General features: G+C 39.5%; 2 protein-coding genes across 3 annotated transcripts; one reads left to right on the top strand and one right to left on the bottom strand.

The window, feature by feature from the left end:
• Nucleotides 1-52: 52 nt before the first annotated feature.
• nudt1 (nudix (nucleoside diphosphate linked moiety X)-type motif 1) lies at nt 53-3,897 on the bottom strand. 2 transcript variants are annotated; one of them, XM_066675054.1, is made up of 4 exons: nt 3,712-3,837; nt 3,113-3,264; nt 1,082-1,227; nt 53-986 (listed from the first exon to the last, which is right to left on the bottom strand). In XM_066675054.1, exons 2-4 carry the CDS (start codon nt 3,262-3,264, stop codon nt 814-816), a joined length of 471 nt encoding a protein of 156 aa, XP_066531151.1. In that variant the 5' UTR covers nt 3,712-3,837; the 3' UTR covers nt 53-813. The 2 variants fall into 2 exon arrangements, with proteins under 2 accessions (XP_066531151.1, XP_066531150.1); XM_066675053.1 differs by having other exon boundaries at nt 69-986; nt 3,745-3,897.
• A 6,069-nt stretch (nt 3,898-9,966) lies between these two features.
• Nucleotides 9,967-16,552, top strand: mrm2 (mitochondrial rRNA methyltransferase 2). Its single transcript, XM_066675149.1, has 2 exons — nt 9,967-10,531; nt 13,636-16,552. The coding sequence occupies exons 1-2, from the start codon at nt 10,228-10,230 to the stop codon at nt 14,058-14,060; spliced, it is 729 nt and encodes a 242-aa protein (XP_066531246.1). The 5' UTR covers nt 9,967-10,227; the 3' UTR covers nt 14,061-16,552.
• Nucleotides 16,553-19,744: the final 3,192 nt, after the last annotated feature.

Raw genomic sequence — 19,744 nt, 5'->3', positions numbered from 1 at the left:
TCCTAATGAAATATTTCCATATTATTATTATTAAAAAAAATGAACATTTTGTCATTCAGATACCAGTGAGCTGAAGTATCTTTTAAGGGTTCACAGCATTGTCTTTTTTACATTATCACTGTTGTGATAAACTTGAAGCGAATGAGAAGCAGAATTGTTGGAATATAAGACAGTAGAGTCATGTACATTTGTTTCTGAATGAACAATGTATAAAAAAGGAGTCACTCGTCTTTTACATATAAGGAAAGAAACAGAGGGAAAGTTTCCTTATAAGGAGAAAAACAGAATCTAGAATGCAAAATTGAGAGAAGTAATTAAAATGACTCTGATATAAACCCACAAGAAAATATGTTCAAGTGAATTTTAGTTCATAGAGCACCTTTTAATGTTCACTGAAGGAAAGCAGTGCTAGATTGGAAAAAAAAGTGAAATTATAGTTTACAAAACATAATCATAAAATTCAAACAGTAACCGGGATGTTAAGATATAAAAAAAAGAAACTCAGCTTAATACCTAGATACACTACTTTTGTTTATAATCAACTAAAATGAACATGTATTTTATGAATATCTACTGGTCTCCTGTTTGTGTAAACAAATATGAATGGAAGGTACTCACAATCTGCTCCTAAAACAAATGAATGGAGTAGTAGTTTCTCACTTTTCATTTACCACAACTCTGTCTGTGCATGTCACATGGGTCATCTGAGGACAGGACAACTAAGCCCATTCCTTCAGCACACTCCCACAGCACAGTGTGAATGGGGCCATCACTTCTGCAGAGATGACAGTCACTAGAGGTGTGACAAACTGATCAAAGTTCCAGCACCTCATCCAGCTTGTGTTCCAATATCACATCGTGACCCTGGAATTTGAAGTAGCCCAAGAACTTCCTCCTCTGTAACATCAATGGGAACCACAGGACATCATCAGCCCACATTTCACTGAAGGGGATTTTGTCAATGTCAAACCACTGAGGCTTCATTTCTAAAATGGAAAACATAAGCAGTATGTCAGAACTATTATCTCGGTTCTATGAGAACAGTAGAGGCAGTATTGTATGCCGGGTTCTGGAACATTACCTTCTGATTCAGTGGGCTCTCCTTTATAGCTGTCCGCTCTGAATATGTGGACATCCATCAGCTCTGTTTCTCCAACAAATTCAAACGTGATATTGCCAATCTTGTGTAGAATATCCACAGTAAGACCACTTTCCTCCAATAGTTCACTGATAATTGATGGGACATTTGAATAAATACATTGCAGTTGAAATGTTTATAACGTTGTGTGGTAAATAACTGCTGTTATTTTATTAAGTAAAAACATACTGTGGACTTTAATGTGGATATTTAATCTAGGAGAAATATTTTACATACAGTATTTACATACAGACCTTGATAAAATTACCTGTCTTACAATTTGATCACCATTTTTAAATACAAATCTGCCTAACTTATGTTTAATAACTACCTATAAATCTACCTTTTAATGGTGCTTTTCCACTGTGTGATACCTGGAACTAAGAGCTTTAGAAACCACAACAGTGCTGGTAAAATGAATGTGTAAACATGGTTATTTGCTCATCATGTATCTTGTTTTTTTGACACTGAACACAGTTCTGGCCTCAATTTTTTTTTTTTTTTTTTTGTTTCTTGTTGCTCCATCCAGCTCTCATGGGATTCTTTCTACTACCACCAATCCAAGTAGCAATTGAACCTCTTTTCAACCAAAAAAATATGTATATATTCAACCAAAATATGCTTTATATTCCAAACATTTATTTTGAAAATGCTCCACAGAGTTTAATGTGTTTTGGCAGCGAGTCTGAGAAGGTACGTCTTCTTCCAGCCTTCGTTAAGGCACCTGTTCAAATATAAAGCTGCTCTAATCATGAGCTTCACTGGCCTCCGAATCACCGGTTCATAAAGTTAGTTATCATCAGCTCTGGGCTTGAGGTCAGTAACGAGAGCACAACAGATAACATTAATTTATTCATTCATTATCTATAACCGCTTATTCAGTTCAGGGTCGTGGTGTTCAGGGTCCAGAGCCTACCTGGAATCATTGGGCGCAAGGTGGGAATACACCCTGGAGGGGGCGCCAGTCCTTCACAGGGCAACACACACACATTCACTCACACCTATGGACACTTTTGAGTTGCCAATCTACCTACCAACGTGTGTTTTTGGACGGCGGACACAGGGAGAACACACCTACTCCTCACAGTCACCCAGAGCGGGAATCGAACCCACAACCTCCAGGCCCCTGGAGCTGTGCCACCAACAAGAGATGACAATGATGGATAATTACAGTTATGAAAGTGGCTTGTGTATAACTAGGGTAACAGAGGAGGATCTGAGAGTTAGTTAACATTAATATTAGCTTTGTTCAGGTTGTGAGAAAGCTTAACCTTAGTCTCTGGCTGTGTCCCAAACTGCTGCACTGAATAGTATGAAAAAGTATATAAACCACCCTTAGCAGTGTTTCTGTAGTGTAGTATGTAAAGTTCCATAGTGTGTTGTTGTTTGGGACTCAATAACGTTAATGTTAATCAAATGCTGTTCCACATCATTATAAATGCAGTATTTTACTGCCATCCACATAGGGATCAGCTTATAACGTTCTAATATTTTTGGTATGGGGTGGACTTTGACTCAGCAAATACCCCTAAAATACCACAATCACTCCTACGCCCTTGCACCTGCCTTTGCTCATTTTGCACAGATTGAAAAGTGAGAAACTGAAGCACAGTTTAATTAATAGGCCATTTTCTCTATAACACTGACGTTAATGGTATATCTGGTGTTATAATGTTAAACTACTGATTTAGAGCTAGAAGTTGATGTTACGTAAATAAATTAGAAAATTGTAAACTTGCATGTGTGTTTTATTACAATTTTACAGGTGTGGCGCGGAGATTCCCCTTCGTCTGAGGTGGGGAATTATAGAAAATGTTTGAGAACCACTGCTTCAGTGCGAGTGGGCAGGACATTTTTCCCACGGTTGTATGATGTACGTCGAATTCTCATTGAACAGTACTGTTTTCCGTGATAGAGCCTAGGCCCTTTAAGCTGAGATAAACGGTCTTATGTTTGCGCGCCTCTGTAACCCACCGTCTCGCCGCCTGTTCGATGGTCTCTCCGGACTGGACCTTCCCTCCAAAGCCGTTCCATTTCCCCTCTCCGAAACCACGCTTCTTCAGCCCGAGTAGAACCCGTCCGGGCTGCACCACCAGAACCAGAGTCAGCAGCTTCCTGGTGAACATCTTAGAAACACACACTCACATTTGTTTCTGCGAACTGTGGGAACATTAGATCTATGTCGTGGAGTTTTCCCCTAAACTAATTCCTGCTGCTGGCCTAGCGCTAGCATTAACACGAGTCTTCATATTAAAAACATCACAAGTTTGTCTTCATGAATTGTGGAGCTATTACATAGATATCCATTGTTTCTGTTGAAGGTGTATTCAGGTTATAACGTCCCCCCACAGGAAAGTTAGTGCCCACTATGTGTCTGACCAGCGTGAATATGTACATACTGTTACCTTCAGTAAAATGGAGTTAATTCATAAATACTGCATCATTTTTAATGCGATTATGTTTTTTATAATCTGCTAAAATTAAGTACGGTGCGTTTTTCCCACTTTTTATGTGACATGTTCTCCTGCCGCTAACTACCCAATTACACAAGCCTCAGCGACAATAATTTTTACCGAAATATGGAGATAACAGTTCAACTGGCTTACGTGTGTAAAGAACCAGTGCAGGCCGCACTGTGACCAGTATACCGACTTAAACCGTTAAATGTAAAAGTGAAATAGGTTTGATAAGGTGAATCAGCTACAGATGCATTCCCGCGTGTGCTCCGAGAAGCACGTGACTTGAGCCGCTTAGAGCTCCACACTACGTGGACAGTCGCTGACTGAGTGTTCAAAAGAGTCGACTCTTTAAACGGATCTTCATTCAGATCCTCTTCAGAAATTTCTGCTTATGGGTCCTGAGATTGTAATTATGACAATATATGCGTTCAGATGGCTTTTGGTCGGGGAATGGACGCAATGATAAAAGTTCTTTTAAACCTGTTATGTGTGGAATTGAGAATTATTGAAAGGCGCCACCACCTTCTGCTGTATTTGACCATGGTGTTGTGAAAAGTCTGGGTTCCTTGGACACAGCATACATTTCAGAAAGTAAATCACATCTCCCAGTGCTTTTCACGTGTTTATTTAATTTGTTTAAAATGGAACAACTCAAGAAAGCTTAGAAAAAAAAGTCAAATCTGATCTCACTCCTCACAGAACTTCAGAAATGGATTGAACAGTGTTAAGAATATCCTCAATTTAATATACACACTAACTGGAACCACTAACTGAAATCATTTACTCTCCGTAACAATGAATGAGTCTCTTCCATCTCTCTCCTGAAATTCTGGAACACTCTTTTCCCGATCTCTCAGATTTAAAGGGTTCCTTCTTCCAACTGCTGCTTTGAGATCTCTCCACATGAATTGTATGTGATATAGTCATTGTCCTGCTCAAGACCTCTGACAGAGACCCAGCCTTCTGCCCTAAGAAAATAGTGAGAAAATATGTCTTCGGGTACATAGGGTCTTAAGTTAGTGATATCCTCCTACATAAGTAGGACTAGTAGCAGTGCTACATTGCAAATGTGGTTTTACTGACACTAAGAGATGGAGTGTGTGAGATCTAAGTGGGCTTCCATCAGATAGATGGACTAATATATTAGGGCCTTTTAAGTCTTGCACAGTAGATATTAACATGACACTTTCGACAAGGACTGAGTCTGAAAGACCAGCCTGGTGTTTCTGACATGTTAAAACGTGATTGTCAAAATGTCCTGCCCTACGATAATTGTGTAAAGACACATGTTGAGGAAAGAGGGAGGAGCTCCAGGGAGAGGTCATCCTCTGAGTTCTGTGAGGATGTTCCACCGGAGGATGTTTTATCATAAGAGGGGTGTGTGTCATTCCAGGATGTTGTGGCTGATGATGTGCTCCAGAAGGACGTTATGTCTGGGGCTGTTTCGGCTGAGGAGGGAGTTTGGTTCAATGAGGATCTGTCTGAGGAGATTATGTTTAATGATGATATTTCACTTGGTGATTTGTTTAATGACAATTTTGTTCTTAGTGAATTTTGATCGACGAAGGCAATTCATCCACTGGACAGAGCCAGGAGATGGAAGATTAACCAAAGTAGTCACAGAGTGACCACAGGGACAGCAATGACCGAGAAGTAAACTATAGCATTAAACAGGGTTTCTGTGACAGAATCTTGAGACGCCTGGTTCCTATCACCTCCATTGTAAACAGTTATGAACCTATTTCTCTGGAACAAAGCAGTGAATATCAAACCACTCAGGAGAACATTGTTTTTTCAGTTATGCCTGAAATTTGATGGAGTTCCCCTTTAAGCCTTTCCTCTCCCTGCAGAGGAGCTGGAGCAGTGCTATGAGTGCTATTCAGCACAGTGTTTGCTGGTTTCCACAGAGAAGATTATCTGCCTGTAAATAACACACTTGAATTCAGTTTTGCATGTTGTGAGAGACAAAACAAAGGCTACATCAATAGTATTTTGTAATAGTATTTATATAGTAATGGTCAGTCATTGGTTAAATTCAATCTCTCTTGATTTTGCAGGTGACTCTTGAACACATCCCTGCGAACCATGTGACTCGCACTACTGTGGTGAGTTTACACAAATACACACTGTTCTTTTAATTCCTAGTTCAACTCAGCAGCTCATTAGTGACTCTGAAGGACCTGGGCCAGGGCATACCTTAACAAATGAAAAATAAACATCCCAGGTCAGAAAAAGACTTAAAGTGGCAGTCCCACCAAAATGAAAAATGCCTTCATCTGTTGTAAACATGTTTGCTGATGTTTTATAGTGTCACGATAACACAGACGGTGAGATTTTCAAGTTTGCAGAGTAGGAGAACTTCCTTTTGATGACATATCTTGAAGGTGGGAGGAGCTCTTGTAAAACAGGAAGTGTTGTGAGGTGGATTTTGGAGGGTGGGCTGTATGGGCTGAAGACAGGTGGGTAACTTGACAAAGAAAGGAAAAGGTGGAGCTCCAAGATGGAGGTCTGTTTGTTTGTAGTGGAGTGTGGAGGAGGACTGTGTGTAATAATATCTTCTGTTATAGACAGTGGATAAAGTGGATATGGAGTATCCACTGGAAGTCATGCTGATGTCGAAGGCAGGTCCAGACGAGGACGCTGGTGCAGAAGCACCCTACTTCTCTGTGGCAATGCTGGACTGGTTCAAACTCCAGGACGAGCTTGTGCTGGTGATGGAGCGCCTAGTGCCCTCCATGGCCCTGACTGTCTTCATGAGCGTCAGAGGAGGATGGTTAGAGCAGGAGGAGGCCAAGGTGAGAGGCAGTGGATCTTGGACTTTGGTTGTGGCATCCTTCTACAAGAAGACTGCTACAGAAGTTTTAGTGGTATGGGTTAGCAGCAGACACTGCCAGAACTTCAATTGCTTTTAAAACTTATCAAGTAACATTTGATGTTCTCCAAAGTATCTGTTCACATAAAATCACTGTTTATAACTTGCACATTTTGAGTATTCCCAAAAGATTGTGAACACTAGCTCAGCCAGGTCTGTTACTCCTGAAAATCCATTTCCACTTCTCCACACCCCAGTCTTCTGTTGGAGGGGTGGCTTAATACCCCTGTAGATGACATTTGGTATCACTCATAGTAACCTTAATCTGTTGTGTCATAATTTGTTTTATACACAATATGTTCACCATAATGTAGTTGTGTTCCACAGTTATAAGGGATGTCTATATAGTTATAAGGGATGTTTGCATTTTATGAATTCTTTAAAGAGCCACTACTAGTTTCTCCAAAGAACTTTCACTCTTGTACTGTAAAGGAACGATGCAGTACACTCCCCCTGAGTGCTTTGTGCAGCATAATTTAAGAATTTTCATAATTTAACTTTTTAGCTGTCCATCACACTGTGTGAAATAATAGATAAGATAATCCTTTATTAGTCCCCACAGTGGGGAAATCCACAGTGTTACAGCAGCAAAGGGAGAGTAAAGTAATAAAAAAAGAGGTAAGAAATGATATCTTAGTAAATACTATAAACAAAAATAATGGAATATATAATATAATACAAAAGAGAAATATCAAAGGCTCTGAAGAATATTTACAACTAATAAACATGACTATTGTACATGGAAATATTGCATGAGATATTGCACATTTGTTTATAGAATGAAATATTGCACATTATATTGTAGAATGTCACAGTATTGTATTAAGTATTGTATATATCATCCAAATAAATGTACGTTCTGTATTTCAGTGTAAGTAAAGTGTCAGTGTAGATAGATGTGAGTGGTGATTTACTGGGAGCAGTGCTGCTTGTAAAGTCTAACAGCGGCAGGAAGGAAGGACCTGCGATAACATTCCTTAACACACTTGGGGTGAAGCAGCCAGTCACTGAAGGAACTGCTGAGTGCTGTCAGAGTCTCATGCGTAGGGTGAGAGTCATTCTCCAGCATGGGTGTTAACTTGGTTAACATCCTCCTTTCTCCCACCAGCTGCACTGTGTATAGGGGGCTTCCCAGGAGAGTTCAGGCCTTCCGAATGAGTTTGTCCACTCTCTTCCTGGCTGTGGCAGAGATAATGCTGCCTCAGCAGACCACTCCATAAAAGATGGCTGATGCCACTACTGCATTAAAAAAAGGTCCAGTGGCCCCTGCTCTCCGAATGACCTCAACCTCCTGAGCAGGAAAAGTCTGCTCTGTCCGTTTCTGTAAAGTGCAGTAGTGTTATCTGTCCAGTCCAGTTTATTGTTCAGGTGAACACCTAGGTAAGTATAAGAGGTTACCCTCTCAATGTCTATTTTTTGTATGTTCAATGGTGAAGGGGAGTGAGTATGTCTGTGGAAATCCACCACCAGTTCCTTTGTCTTCCCTGCGTTGATCTGGAGGTGATTCTGCAGACACCCCTCCACAAAGTCCTGAATCAGTTCTGTGTACTCTTTGTCTTCCTCATTTGTGATGAGGCCAATGATTGCTGAGTCGTCAGAGAACTTCTGTAGGTGGCAGTTTGGTGATTTATACATGAAGTCTGCAGTGTACAGGGTGAAGAGAAACAGTGCCAAGACTGTTCCTTGTGTCGCCCTGGATCAAAGAACATGATCCTCACAGTGTTCCCGGGCTTCTCCAGGTGAGCCAGAGCTTCTTGTAGTAGGTGCATGATGGTGTCCTCCACCCTGATGCCAGGCTGGTAGGCAAACTGAAGTGGATCCATAGATGAACTAACCACTGGCCTGTAGTCGCTGAGGTCCTTAGTGTGCTACTTTTTAGGCACTGGGACCACACAAGATGTTTTCCACAATTGTGGTACTCTCCCCAGCTTCTAGCTCATGTTGAACATGTGCTCAACAACCCCACACAGCTGATCTGTTCAGGATTTGAGGAACCTGACACTGATGCCATCTGATCCTGCAGCCTTCCTCATCTTGATCTTGCTGAGCTCATGTCTCACCTGGGCCGTTGTGACAGTCAGACTGGATTGGCTGTGTGTTGGAGTATGTAGATTGGGAGTGAGAGTGGTTAGGAGGAGAGCCAGTGTGAGATGGCTGTGAGCTAGTAGTTGTGGAGAGTGTGAGAGAAGGGTAGGGCAGCCTGCTGGTAGTGCCAGACAGGGGGGTTCCAGAAGGAATTCACCTACTTCTGGTCCCCTACCACCTGGGAATCAGGCATCTTGTAGCCTGAAATAGTTTACAGGCTTTTCTTGATTTTTTTGTATGACGAATGGACCCAAAATTACTTGAAATACAATATTTTATATTGATTTCCATTGAAAGTTAAGAAGGTTTTTTCCCTCTCCTGTAAAGTTACTATTTTGGGAGATACATGTTTTTAATTGGACAGCAACAATATGTTTTACTTAATGAATTCCAGAATTGTAAGTGTATGAAATATCGAAGTGCACAAAATACAGTTCTCCTGCATATTTTAATCTAACAATGCAAGATCCCCCTGTTCTATGTCTGATCAAAATGACACAGGTATAAATAAATATATCCAGTAAGAAATTAGATAATGGGTTGTTTCTGGTTTATTATTATTTATTTTTTAATTTACACTGAAAATCATATAATGGATCATTTACCATTTTTCCATTTCAAAACAAAAACTGAATTTCCAAAAGTTACATGAACAGAGACATTTTATTTTCTTGTGAAGTTTTTTTTTTGTTTGTTTTCAAGACAAAAATAAACTGAGTGAGGCATTTCCCATTAAAAAACTGAAATGGAATGCCCAAAACTTACACTGACCCACAAGTATTGACACAGACCGCACATGGACCACTGAGTTTCTCACAAGTATAGACTGGATTTGAAGGCAGAATTTCTCATTTAAAGGAACGCTGGATAAGATTTAGTATATTTGCTCCTGGGCTTCCTTGCAGTTGCTGAGTGTAATTTACTTTTACAGCACTGTAATGAAATCAAGAGGGAGGGTGGAGGTGTTTTTCTAACACTCTCTAAGAGTTACATAGTACAGTTTCTACTGTGCTAAGCTAGGTGTAGCAAGAACATCTCCATTAACCATATTAAAGGTCAGTGAAGCATCATTTACTTGAAGCATGCATTTACAAATCAATAAATTATTCACAATTTAGATTTGAAACTAAACGTTTAATAGATTTTTTTCACAGGACACTGCTTACATTGACATAACAATCATCATGAACAAAAACACAGTTAGACTAACACTCACTAAATAACTAATGAAGTAAGATGGGGCCCTCTTTTTTCAGCGCCAGCATCTAATAAATAACAGCTCTTCAATGAAGATCGACTTCAACTATACGAATCGACTCAAGTGATTCAAAGAATTGTCTTGTTCCAAGTACGACTCACCACAAGCGGATATATATATAGATCTGCGCAGAGGTTGTGTTTGGTGTTACATTCAAATAATCTCGACCGGGAAATGTTGCATTTGTATACAGAAATGAAATTATTAACATAATTTTCAGCCTCCTTGGAAGAGACAGCAGCATTATAGCTAACATAATAGACATGGTTTCTTTTTAGTGTGTAGTTTTTATTGCGTGATATTAGGGCTGTATGGAGCCTTAGGGATTCCCTTAGCTTGGACTCCGGATACATTTTAAAGGCTGCACCATAGTTTGACACGCATGTGTTTGATATTTGAATTTGTTCCCTAAACCATGTGGAAATGTGTGTTTTTCCCGAAGTCGTGTTTCCACTCCTCAGTCACGGTGCTGAAGAAGGCACCGCTGAAGCTGAAGGGAAAGAGCGGCTCTGAGCAGCGGTGGGTGGTCAGACAGCTCTCTGACCCCTTTGTGAAAGCCGCTCATTCCCAGAACTACCGCTGCCGGAGCGCCTTCAAACTGCTGGAGATAGATGAGCGATACGGAGTACTAAAGCCCGGCCTCAGTGTTATCGACTGTGGAGCTGCTCCCGGAGCATGGAGCCAAGTCGCGGTGCAGAGGGTTAATTCAGCAGCCGAGAGTAAGTCCCTTAAGTGGGAGGTTTTTAAACCAGAGCTCTTTACTGAAACCGTAACCGTTGCCACAAGGTTAGGGCTGAAAATGAACCGTTTTTATATTGCTGTCCTTTTTTCTAAGGGTGCAATTTTCAGATAGTAATAGCTGCAGATGCTAAGCAAACAAAAATACGTTAACTCTGTTTATTAAAAAGCTTGTGAAGGTATATTAGTTTGACCAATCAGAAGCAGCGACGTGACGTCACCGACAATATCTAGAGATATTTTCCTAAATTCTTCAGGTTACTACTGTTGTAGTAGTTTTATTTTAAGTTTTGTTCGTATTCCAGGTGACGTCCACAACACACAAATCATAATTCATTTGTACATGAATTTCCAGCCTGTTGTGCATTAGAATAAAATGGACTTTTTTGTTTCTGCACCTTAAGACATATGCACTCTGATTACAGCGGCTGCTGTAGTTGTTTTTATTTAAAAAGACAGCACATGCTACAACAGTACTTGTAACTTTGTCATGAGAGGGCAAAGCTTAACTTCCATTGACCCTGAGAAATGAACAATTACATAATATTTTCATAGTATTATGGACTCTTAAAAATAAGGAAAGGGAATGCACACTTGAGAGTTAATAATACATAGGTTTAAATTTCAGCTATATGGGCCCTTTTACATTATTTTGAATCGGTAAATCTTGATGTCACTCAGTGTGGCATGGAGTTCTGGTGATAAGAAGAATCAAACTGATATGAGGCCTGGTACAATTGTTAGCCTAAATATTGAAATGTGAGCAGTGGTACACCACATTAAACTAGGCATTAGTTTTACATGAAGATTGATTATTCTAGCTCGCTAGTGGGTATTAAAAGATACCAGGACTAACAGAGCATATCAATGGAGAAGTCCAGAAAAGTACACAAACTGTGCTTAATATTACCACTTACACATTTTCAGTGGTGGTGCTTACAGACAAAACCGAGCCATAAGCACACATGTTCACCAGTTCCATTCTCCGAATGCATGCCAAACATCCAGAGCTATTTGGATCTGCAGACTGCCTGTAAATGGTAGCTTTTAAAGAGCAGATGCCACCTACTCTAAACCAACATCAAAACACCTACATAATGGACATTGAACTGTTATTTGTAATCCATTTAGAACAGACTGACTCGCCTGTCCTCCATGGGCAACGCATTATCTGTTGCTGTTAAAGAAAGTGACAAGACAACATAATTATATGTCACAAGTCAGTAAAATGTAAGTAGTTTACTACAGTGAGAAATTGCGCACAGTCAAATTAATACATTTTAAAGACACTGGGGAGATACTGACAGTTTCCTAATTTTGACATGAGTCCAAGTAGCAGATAGACAATAGCATCTCATAAAATATTCAAAGAGTAAAAAGGATGACATTCAAGTATCCTGACAGATGCTAACAGTCACTTTACAACAGGTCAGATACAGTGCCAATTTAATGTACTAGCAAAAAGCATCCTGTTTTTCACAGCTGAGCTCATTTTAGCTGGTTTATAGCCGTAGTTTGTGTCATGTTATATGCAGGGACGACGTTTGTGATGTGTTGTTTATGCATCTTGTATCTTGAGTGCTTGTGTACAAGCTTAAAAGCTTGTACCTTGAAGAAGTAAAAAGCTGAACAAGCCTTAAATGTCTAACATCATCTGAAATTCAGCTGTCCATCTGATGCAGTATGTAGACATTGTTAGAGCTTCAAAATATATAACTCACTCCCCAGCCTGTATTGTCCACATATGGGGGAAAAAAGTTGTCAAAATTTTGTTTAGAAATAATCTTTTAGCAATATCACAAAAACAATTTAGTATATGTACATTTTCAGGTTACATCAGTTCAGCCTGTTCTTGCTGATGCTGAGGAAGGTGTTTCAGCTTGGACTGCTTTCTGAATGAGACACAACATTGGGCAGCCTGTCAGATCATAGGCCATTCACATACACCTAAAGGAACACTGACAAACAGCTGGTGTAATGCTAAGGCATAAAGAATGGAGAATTGTGATGTAAAAATGAATCATTACTTGACAAGTCCACACCAAGGTAATACACGGACCTCAGGGAAAGACTCACTGTATCATCAGAATGAATCTGATCTAATTCTGTAACATATTGGGGTTGAATCTCTGTCTGGGAAACTACCCCATTGTATAATGTGATGTTGTGAGCTGTCTAGTTCTCCTTTGGATTAGTAGTGTTTAGGTATTGAGAGCATGATAGCCTAGTTTAAAAGCAGATCATTTTAAAGTTAATGGATATTAAAGAAGGGGCAACCGTGACCTAATGGATGGAAGAGCAGGCTTGGGACTTGGCGTGTTTGTTTGTTTGTTCACTGCGTTAATGCAGAAGACACATTTCACTGTATGTAATTTTGGAAAGTGCTCAAGGTTTTATTATTGAGTATTTAAATATTGTAATATTGTGCTACCCTGGACTCCACTTAATGAAAATATGCCAGAAATATTAATTTTCATTACTTTATACAGCTCCACCAAATATGCTGCAGTGGATTGTGCTTAAGCACAGGAGATTTGAAGCCTGTGAAATCCACAGAGCTGCTGGAGCAAATATTAACTTCTGTGCACATAGCTGATGTATTTATTCTGATCCTGACTGTTATTATTAGAGACTGGGCACTTACACTGATATCATTTTGATGAATTCATGCAAAACACAGTGCACTAGTGAAGAAGTAATCTTACAGGAACAGAATTTATTTTATCAACTGATGCTAAGTATAGGATTTATTTTAGATTTTTGAAACAATCTCTTTGAATACATACTGTTTATGAATAGTATACATTTAAAACACTTTATTAGCTTAGCTATTCTTCTGATCTATACTGCATTTGTAATTGGTTCTTTGATTTATATTTATATATATATATATATATATATATATATATATATATATATATATATATACACACACACACACACACACACACACAATATTAGAACTGTCCCGAAATTCCTGTCAGAAAACCACTGTGTATTATGCTTCCCAATGCACATTGAACATTGTCTCTAAGGTAAAATACATTGAAATACAGGTCACTACAGCTCTGTTTTACTGTTGCAGGGCCAGATTTACCCAGAGGAGTTGTCATTGGAATAGATTTGCTGCACATCTCCCCTCTGCAAGGTGCGCACTTCCTGTCCAGTCAGGACATCACAGATCCAGCTACTCACTCAGAGCTGCAGAGGCTCCTTCCTGGAGCTCAAGCTGATGTCATCCTCAGTGACATGGCTCCCAACGCCAGTGGGCTGAAGGAGCTTGACCACGAGAGACTAGTGAACATGTGCCTTTCACTCGTGGAGCTTGCTGACAAAGTACTGCGGCCAGGAGGCTCTCTGGTGTGTAAATACTGGGACGGAGCGCTTGCTCATAAACTCCGGGACGGTCTTGCTGGTTCTTTTCGGGACGTGAGGACTGTGAAACCCAAAGCGAGTAGGAAAGAGTCAGCTGAGCTTTATTTCCTGGCCAGGATATTCAGGAAGACCTAATGTCAGTCATTTGTCTGAATTCAGTGTTAACTGGATTCGTCCGAAGAGTTTTCAAGGACACCATGCAGTACCAGTGAAAACTTTATTCATAGAGATTTTGTGGAATTACAGTAGTAGTAGAGGTATCAAAACTATAGAATGGTTAGGGAAAACATGGAATTATTACTGTTAATAAACAGTAATGTTCCAACATAACAACTTGTCCGGTATGTTAAAAATCATTTTCAAATTAATGGATGGATTTAAGGGGCTTTGTTGTTCACTTTTAACCAATGTGGACTGCTGTAGAGTTTACTTTTTAATATTTGGCTAAAATATGTAATCACAGTTTCTGAATAGGATAAAACTTGTTTTAGTTTAGATGTCTTCAAAATTTGGTCAATACGATATAATTGAGATATCTATATGAACAATATAAAAGCCACAAAATAATGGCAAGAAAAAACAAGACACATGACATCACCATCAAATTTCAACCTCTTGGCTTTGTCCATATTAATGTTAAAGTTATTTTTAAAAATATTTAACTGATGGCAGTGCCCTGTAATGAACATCAGTCGGTGACAGATGATGTAATTAACGTATTTTGAAATATTGAAAATAATTTAAAAGTCATATCATTGTAAATAGTTTATATTATGATTATATATTGATATTGAATTATAGTCCAATATATTCAGATGGGCAATAGCAAATTTGGTGACTTTAAAACACTGATTGCTGTTGGAGAAAGTACTAACTTCCTTACACATAGCTGTAGTTATTCTGACCCTGACCTTTATTCTCAGACCCTGGAAAGCAACACTGAGAAGTTGTGCAGCTTATTTCTCAGGTCATTTTGATGAATTAGTGAGCAGTAGGGTGCACTGAACTGAAGCGGTCAACAGTTCTTTTACAGACTGATTCATCACTTTGACAAAGTAATGCTATGAATGAATTTAGTATTCATTCTACTGAAGCATTCTTGAGGAATGCACAAGGACTGTTTTTGAATAATGCATAATTTAAGCATTTTATGAATGTGTGCAAGGCTGGTTTGAAACTGTATGTGGTTCCTTTCTTTTTGATAAGATTTTCTTTTTGTATATCCCAAGAGGCCTTGGTTAAAAACACTAGCCACTCTGAGTGGAAGCCTATGATGTGGAGTTTGTTTGCGCAGCATCTGGCTCCGTTCCTTGGGGAAAGGGACTGAAGAGTGGGGCTCCTTCTCCTTCAGAGTAAAGATTAGTGCTACCAACCTCCTCCGTTTGGGAACATTTAAAAGACTTCCAAGTGGAGATGATTAAATTGTGCTAAAATTGAAATTATGCTTAGAAATTAGCATACTCCTGAAAACACAAGTTATGCTTGTCTGCTAATAAACTGCTTTTGGCGTGAATAACTTACACTAACAGAGCTCACTGAGAGTGGATAAATTCTGCCTGCCAGTGGATGGAGCTCTTGAGTTGTCTGAGTGTTAAAAGCGAATGCATAGGGTTTGAGTGGTGTTCTGTCTATGAGGTCATTTTGAAATACATAAATACAGCACCCTGGAAGCATTCATTGTGAACACATACTGACAGTTTATGAACAATGCACATTTAAATCATTTTATCACCCATAGACTAGGCTTGAATTGCATACAGATCCTTCTTTTTTTGATGGAGCTCTTGAGCTATCAGGAGGGAAAGGCGTGGGATCTGAATGGGAAACAGATTTTCTCCCTCCTCTATATTGCCTCCACAGTAGAACGTACAAGCATTACTATCTATGTATCAGTCTCACTGCCTAGAACCAGGGCATTGAAGCCTTGTTTGCTCCCCTAAAGTCTCTCACATCAAGTAGAATCACAAGTAAATGCTCATCAGCAGCAGCCAACTACCAATGTTGAATATTTGATACTGCATTAGTTTTGTGTCTCTAATAGGAATGCTAAATTGTTTGCAGGTTGAAACACAGATAATCTGTTTTGCCAGTCGTGTAGAAATGTGCAATCATTCTCTCATTATGAGCTTATGAGCAGGAAAGTGGATGGATAAGTGAGCCACAGACAGCATGACTAATGAGAATACTTTGTCCCTAAAGCAGCACATTTCCAGAAATATTATATGCCATGTCTGTCTCAACCTGGTCTCAAGCAGGTTAAATTGCCCTGGTGTCCATGAGATGATAGAGGAATTGTATAGAGACTACTACATTAAAGTTACAGTCCTGCCAAAACAAAGAAAGAATGTAAACCCAATTACTCACAACCTAGAGTAATGCCATCTTTGTATCCAAGTGAGACATTTTGTTTAAAAACATGGAAAACCTCTTTCTGATGATGTATTTAGAAGTGGGAGGAGCTTTTGAAAACTGCCACTTCACTTTTCTTCACTTCTGACTCTAAATGGATGTTTGATGGATTTGTGCAATGTGTCCTGAGTGTTGTAATGAAAGAGCATACATTGATCACCAAAAACACCTAAAGGATATCAAACTGAAGTCTTTCCACCGAAGCTAAGCGATGCAGTTCACCCCTGCACAGTATTAAATTACATTTTGTTGTTTTTATTTAACTTAAAATGAATAAATAAATACGACCTTTTTAATGAGGGGGGGGGGGGTCAAATAGCAAATAGCAAAGTCATTAAAATAAAATTTTATCTTGTACCATAATATTTTTTACTTTGACAAATATTTATGTAACATTAAATCTAGTGTATCAAAAGAGTACTAATTGTTTTGTTGGTTTAGATGTGCCTTCTGGATACTGGCGTATACGTTCAAATAAAAATATCTTGTGTAATATAGAGATGAATAGGATTTGAAAGCTTTAGAAGACAAATCTGCTTGAAGTCAAGCTCGCTGTAAGCTTAAGCTCACAGAATCTTAAACAGGAGAATCAAACAAGCTGGAAGAGACTGGAAACAGTGCTGGCTTGTTGGCCTTTTTTATTCACACGAATGTACAGTATGAACATCGAGCTTCTGCTGGGACTGCTGTGGTCAGTAGTATATTTCTCTTATACATTTTATTCACAAAGATCAGCCTGTAATAGGGAATACATGGTGCTTGACTTCAAAGAAACATCACAGAATCGGGTCTTCGTCCAGTGCACTGTAAGGGAAACCTAGTTCTTACATCCAGTTAACTCTAAAAGATTATGGTCAAATGTAAGTAATGTAGTTGGATGATCATGATTAGTCAAAGTGAATTAGAGAGAAAATAATAAAAATTGTGGTGGCATGGTGGTGCAGCAGGTAGCGTCGCAGTCACACAGCTCCAGGGACCTGTAGGTTGTGGGTTCGATTCCCGCTCCGGGTGACTGTCTGTGAGGAGTTGGTGTGTTCTCCCTGTGTTCGTGTGGGTTTCCTCCGCGTGCTCCGGTTTCCTCCCACAGTCCAAAAACACACATTGGTAGCTGGATTGGCGACTCAGAAGTGTGTGTGAGTGACTGTGTGTGCTGCCCTGTGAAGGACTGGCGCCCCCTCCAGGGTGTTTTCCCGCCTTGCACCCAATGATTCCAGGTAAGCTCTGGACCCACTGTGACACTGAACTGGATAAGCAGTTACAGATAATGAATGAATAATAAAAATTGGCATTCTGAATGATTAGTTGTCAGTGTACATGATGATGATGCCTATTTTAAATGTCCCTGCTGGGTGCAGAAGGAAATTGAGTATAATTTGTGAATCCATTTATGTGCTTTTAAAAGATATTGTAGTTAAACATTTTCCAGAATTCTGAAACCTTTGAAAAGCCCCACATAGTCAGAGGTGACCCACCAAAATACATTTTATACTGTGTCTACTCTAAGTGACTTTCACCTCGTTCATTAATTCGTCTTCCATAACCATTTCATCTTGATCTGTGGGTGAGGTGCTTACTTGGACACAAGTTAGGAACACATCCTTGGACAGAATACCAACCCATAACAGGGCATCACACACTCAAACCTTCACATCTTTACATAGCCAATTTAAATACCAATACAAAATTTTGACTGGGGGGGGGACTCAAGCAACCAGAATATACCCTCTCAGACATGGGGAGAACACACCACGGTCCACACAGACAAGGTGTGGAGTAAACCCAGGACATTGAGACTCTGCAGCTGTGTGGCAGTGAAACTACTTGTAGTGCCACCGTGCTGCCCTTCAGTCTTTCATATATGACTTATCTGAAAATGCTTTTTAAGCTATTAGGATAAGAGGTGTTTAAGTGGCACTCACTCCTCAATCACAAACTCTCAGACACCCAGCTGAGAGAATGTGTTTACAGAGTGATGCTCTCTGTATTTTAGAGATGAATGAGGAGGACAGTGATGTGAAGGTAAGTATATGAATTGTACAAAATTTGTTTAGCATTAGAATAGCCAAGAAAAAAGCATAGCCTTGGACAAACATGATGAACACAGCTTTCCAAATCTGAGCAGGTCTAACTCATTCATTCATTCATTGTAACTGCTTATCCAGTTCAGAGCTGCGGTGTGTTCAGAGCCTACCAGAAATCACTGGGTGCAAGGCAGGAACACACCCTCCAAACACCTCAGTGTTATTAACAAAAATGTTTCTTTATGGAACCAAAAGTGGTTCTTCTATGGCACCGCTCATAGATATCTTTGTAGCACCTTTATTTTTAAGAGTGTAGGCATGCTCTGGCTCAAATGGTTCACCACCACATTTCCTATGTACTGCTGGATTAACATTTATAGCATTTGGCAGACACTATTATTCAAAACAGCTTACATTTCTAACTATTATACAGAAGTAAGCTGTTGCAGCATTTGGAGTCTTGCCCAAGGACTTATACTGGTGTGGCATATCTGGGTGAAGAATTAATCCCTAGTCTGCTGCTTGGAAGGCAGAATTGTAATCAACTGCACTCCACTCAGAATGTCTTCACACAAATTGTTCAATATTTTATTCATTTTAATTTAACTGTTTTAAATTGAATATGGTATTTATTAAAATTGGGTGAGGAGTTTGGTGTGTTCTCCCCGTGTCCGCGTGGGTTTCCTCTGGGTGCTCCAGTTTCCTCCCACAGTCCAAAAACACACTTTGGGAGGTGGATTGACGACTCAAAAGTGTCCATGGGTGTCAGTGAATGTCTGTGTGTGTCACCCTCTGAAGGACTGGCGCCCCCTCAGGATGTGTTCCTGCCTTGCGCCCAGTGATTCCTGGTATGCTCCAGACCTACCGCGACCCTGAATTGGATAAGCGGTTTCAGACAATGAATGAATGAATGAATTTATTACAATTTGACCACTAGTTATACATGCCTATGCTTGTGGGAATGAAATTTGAATTCAGTCCACATAAACATTTTTCACATTCACAGAAAATGTGTGTGGCTTGTTCAGTTAAAAGTGCACTAGTCAATTTCATTTTCTAACTAGTCCAAATAAACTGTAAAACAGGAAGAACATGATTAAAAATAGGTATTTAAGCAACGGAATGAGCACAAGACTATAGACTGTGCTAACTATAGACTGGAGTGCCTGTTTGTGTTTACACTGACCTCCTCAATATTCATTACTCCACCCCAATTGCTTATACTCTGAGAATATGGCAGATTCCAGTAAGCACACAGACCCAACATATTCTTATATTCTGGGTAAAATACCATACTATTCTGCCCCAAAATGACAAGATAAAAAACGTAATAAAACACTGGAGGCATAAGATGGAGAGAATAATCACAAGTGAGTGGGGATGAAAGTG

The sequence above is a fragment of the Hoplias malabaricus genome, chromosome 6 (genome assembly GCF_029633855.1).
Source record: "Hoplias malabaricus isolate fHopMal1 chromosome 6, fHopMal1.hap1, whole genome shotgun sequence".
Taxonomy (NCBI): domain Eukaryota; kingdom Metazoa; phylum Chordata; class Actinopteri; order Characiformes; family Erythrinidae; genus Hoplias; species Hoplias malabaricus.
This window is presented reverse-complemented; position numbering and strand designations above follow the sequence as displayed.

Bases quoted from the DNA above. Each gene is read 5' to 3' on its own strand.
- mrm2 (XM_066675149.1), top strand. From the start codon at position 10,228: ATGTGGAAATGTGTGTTTTTCCCGAAGTCGTGTTTCCACTCCTCAGTC. The intron at 10,532-13,635 runs GTAAGTCCCTTA...TTACTGTTGCAG, and splicing joins GGTTAATTCAGCAGCCGAGA to GGCCAGATTTACCCAGAGGA.
- nudt1 (XM_066675053.1), bottom strand. From the start codon at position 3,264: ATGTTCACCAGGAAGCTGCTGACTCTGGTTCTGGTGGTGCAGCCCGGA. The intron at 1,228-3,112 runs GTGGGTTACAGA...ATCAATTATCAG, and splicing joins ATCGAACAGGCGGCGAGACG to TGAACTATTGGAGGAAAGTG. The intron at 987-1,081 runs GTAATGTTCCAG...TTTCCATTTTAG, and splicing joins AGAGCCCACTGAATCAGAAG to AAATGAAGCCTCAGTGGTTT.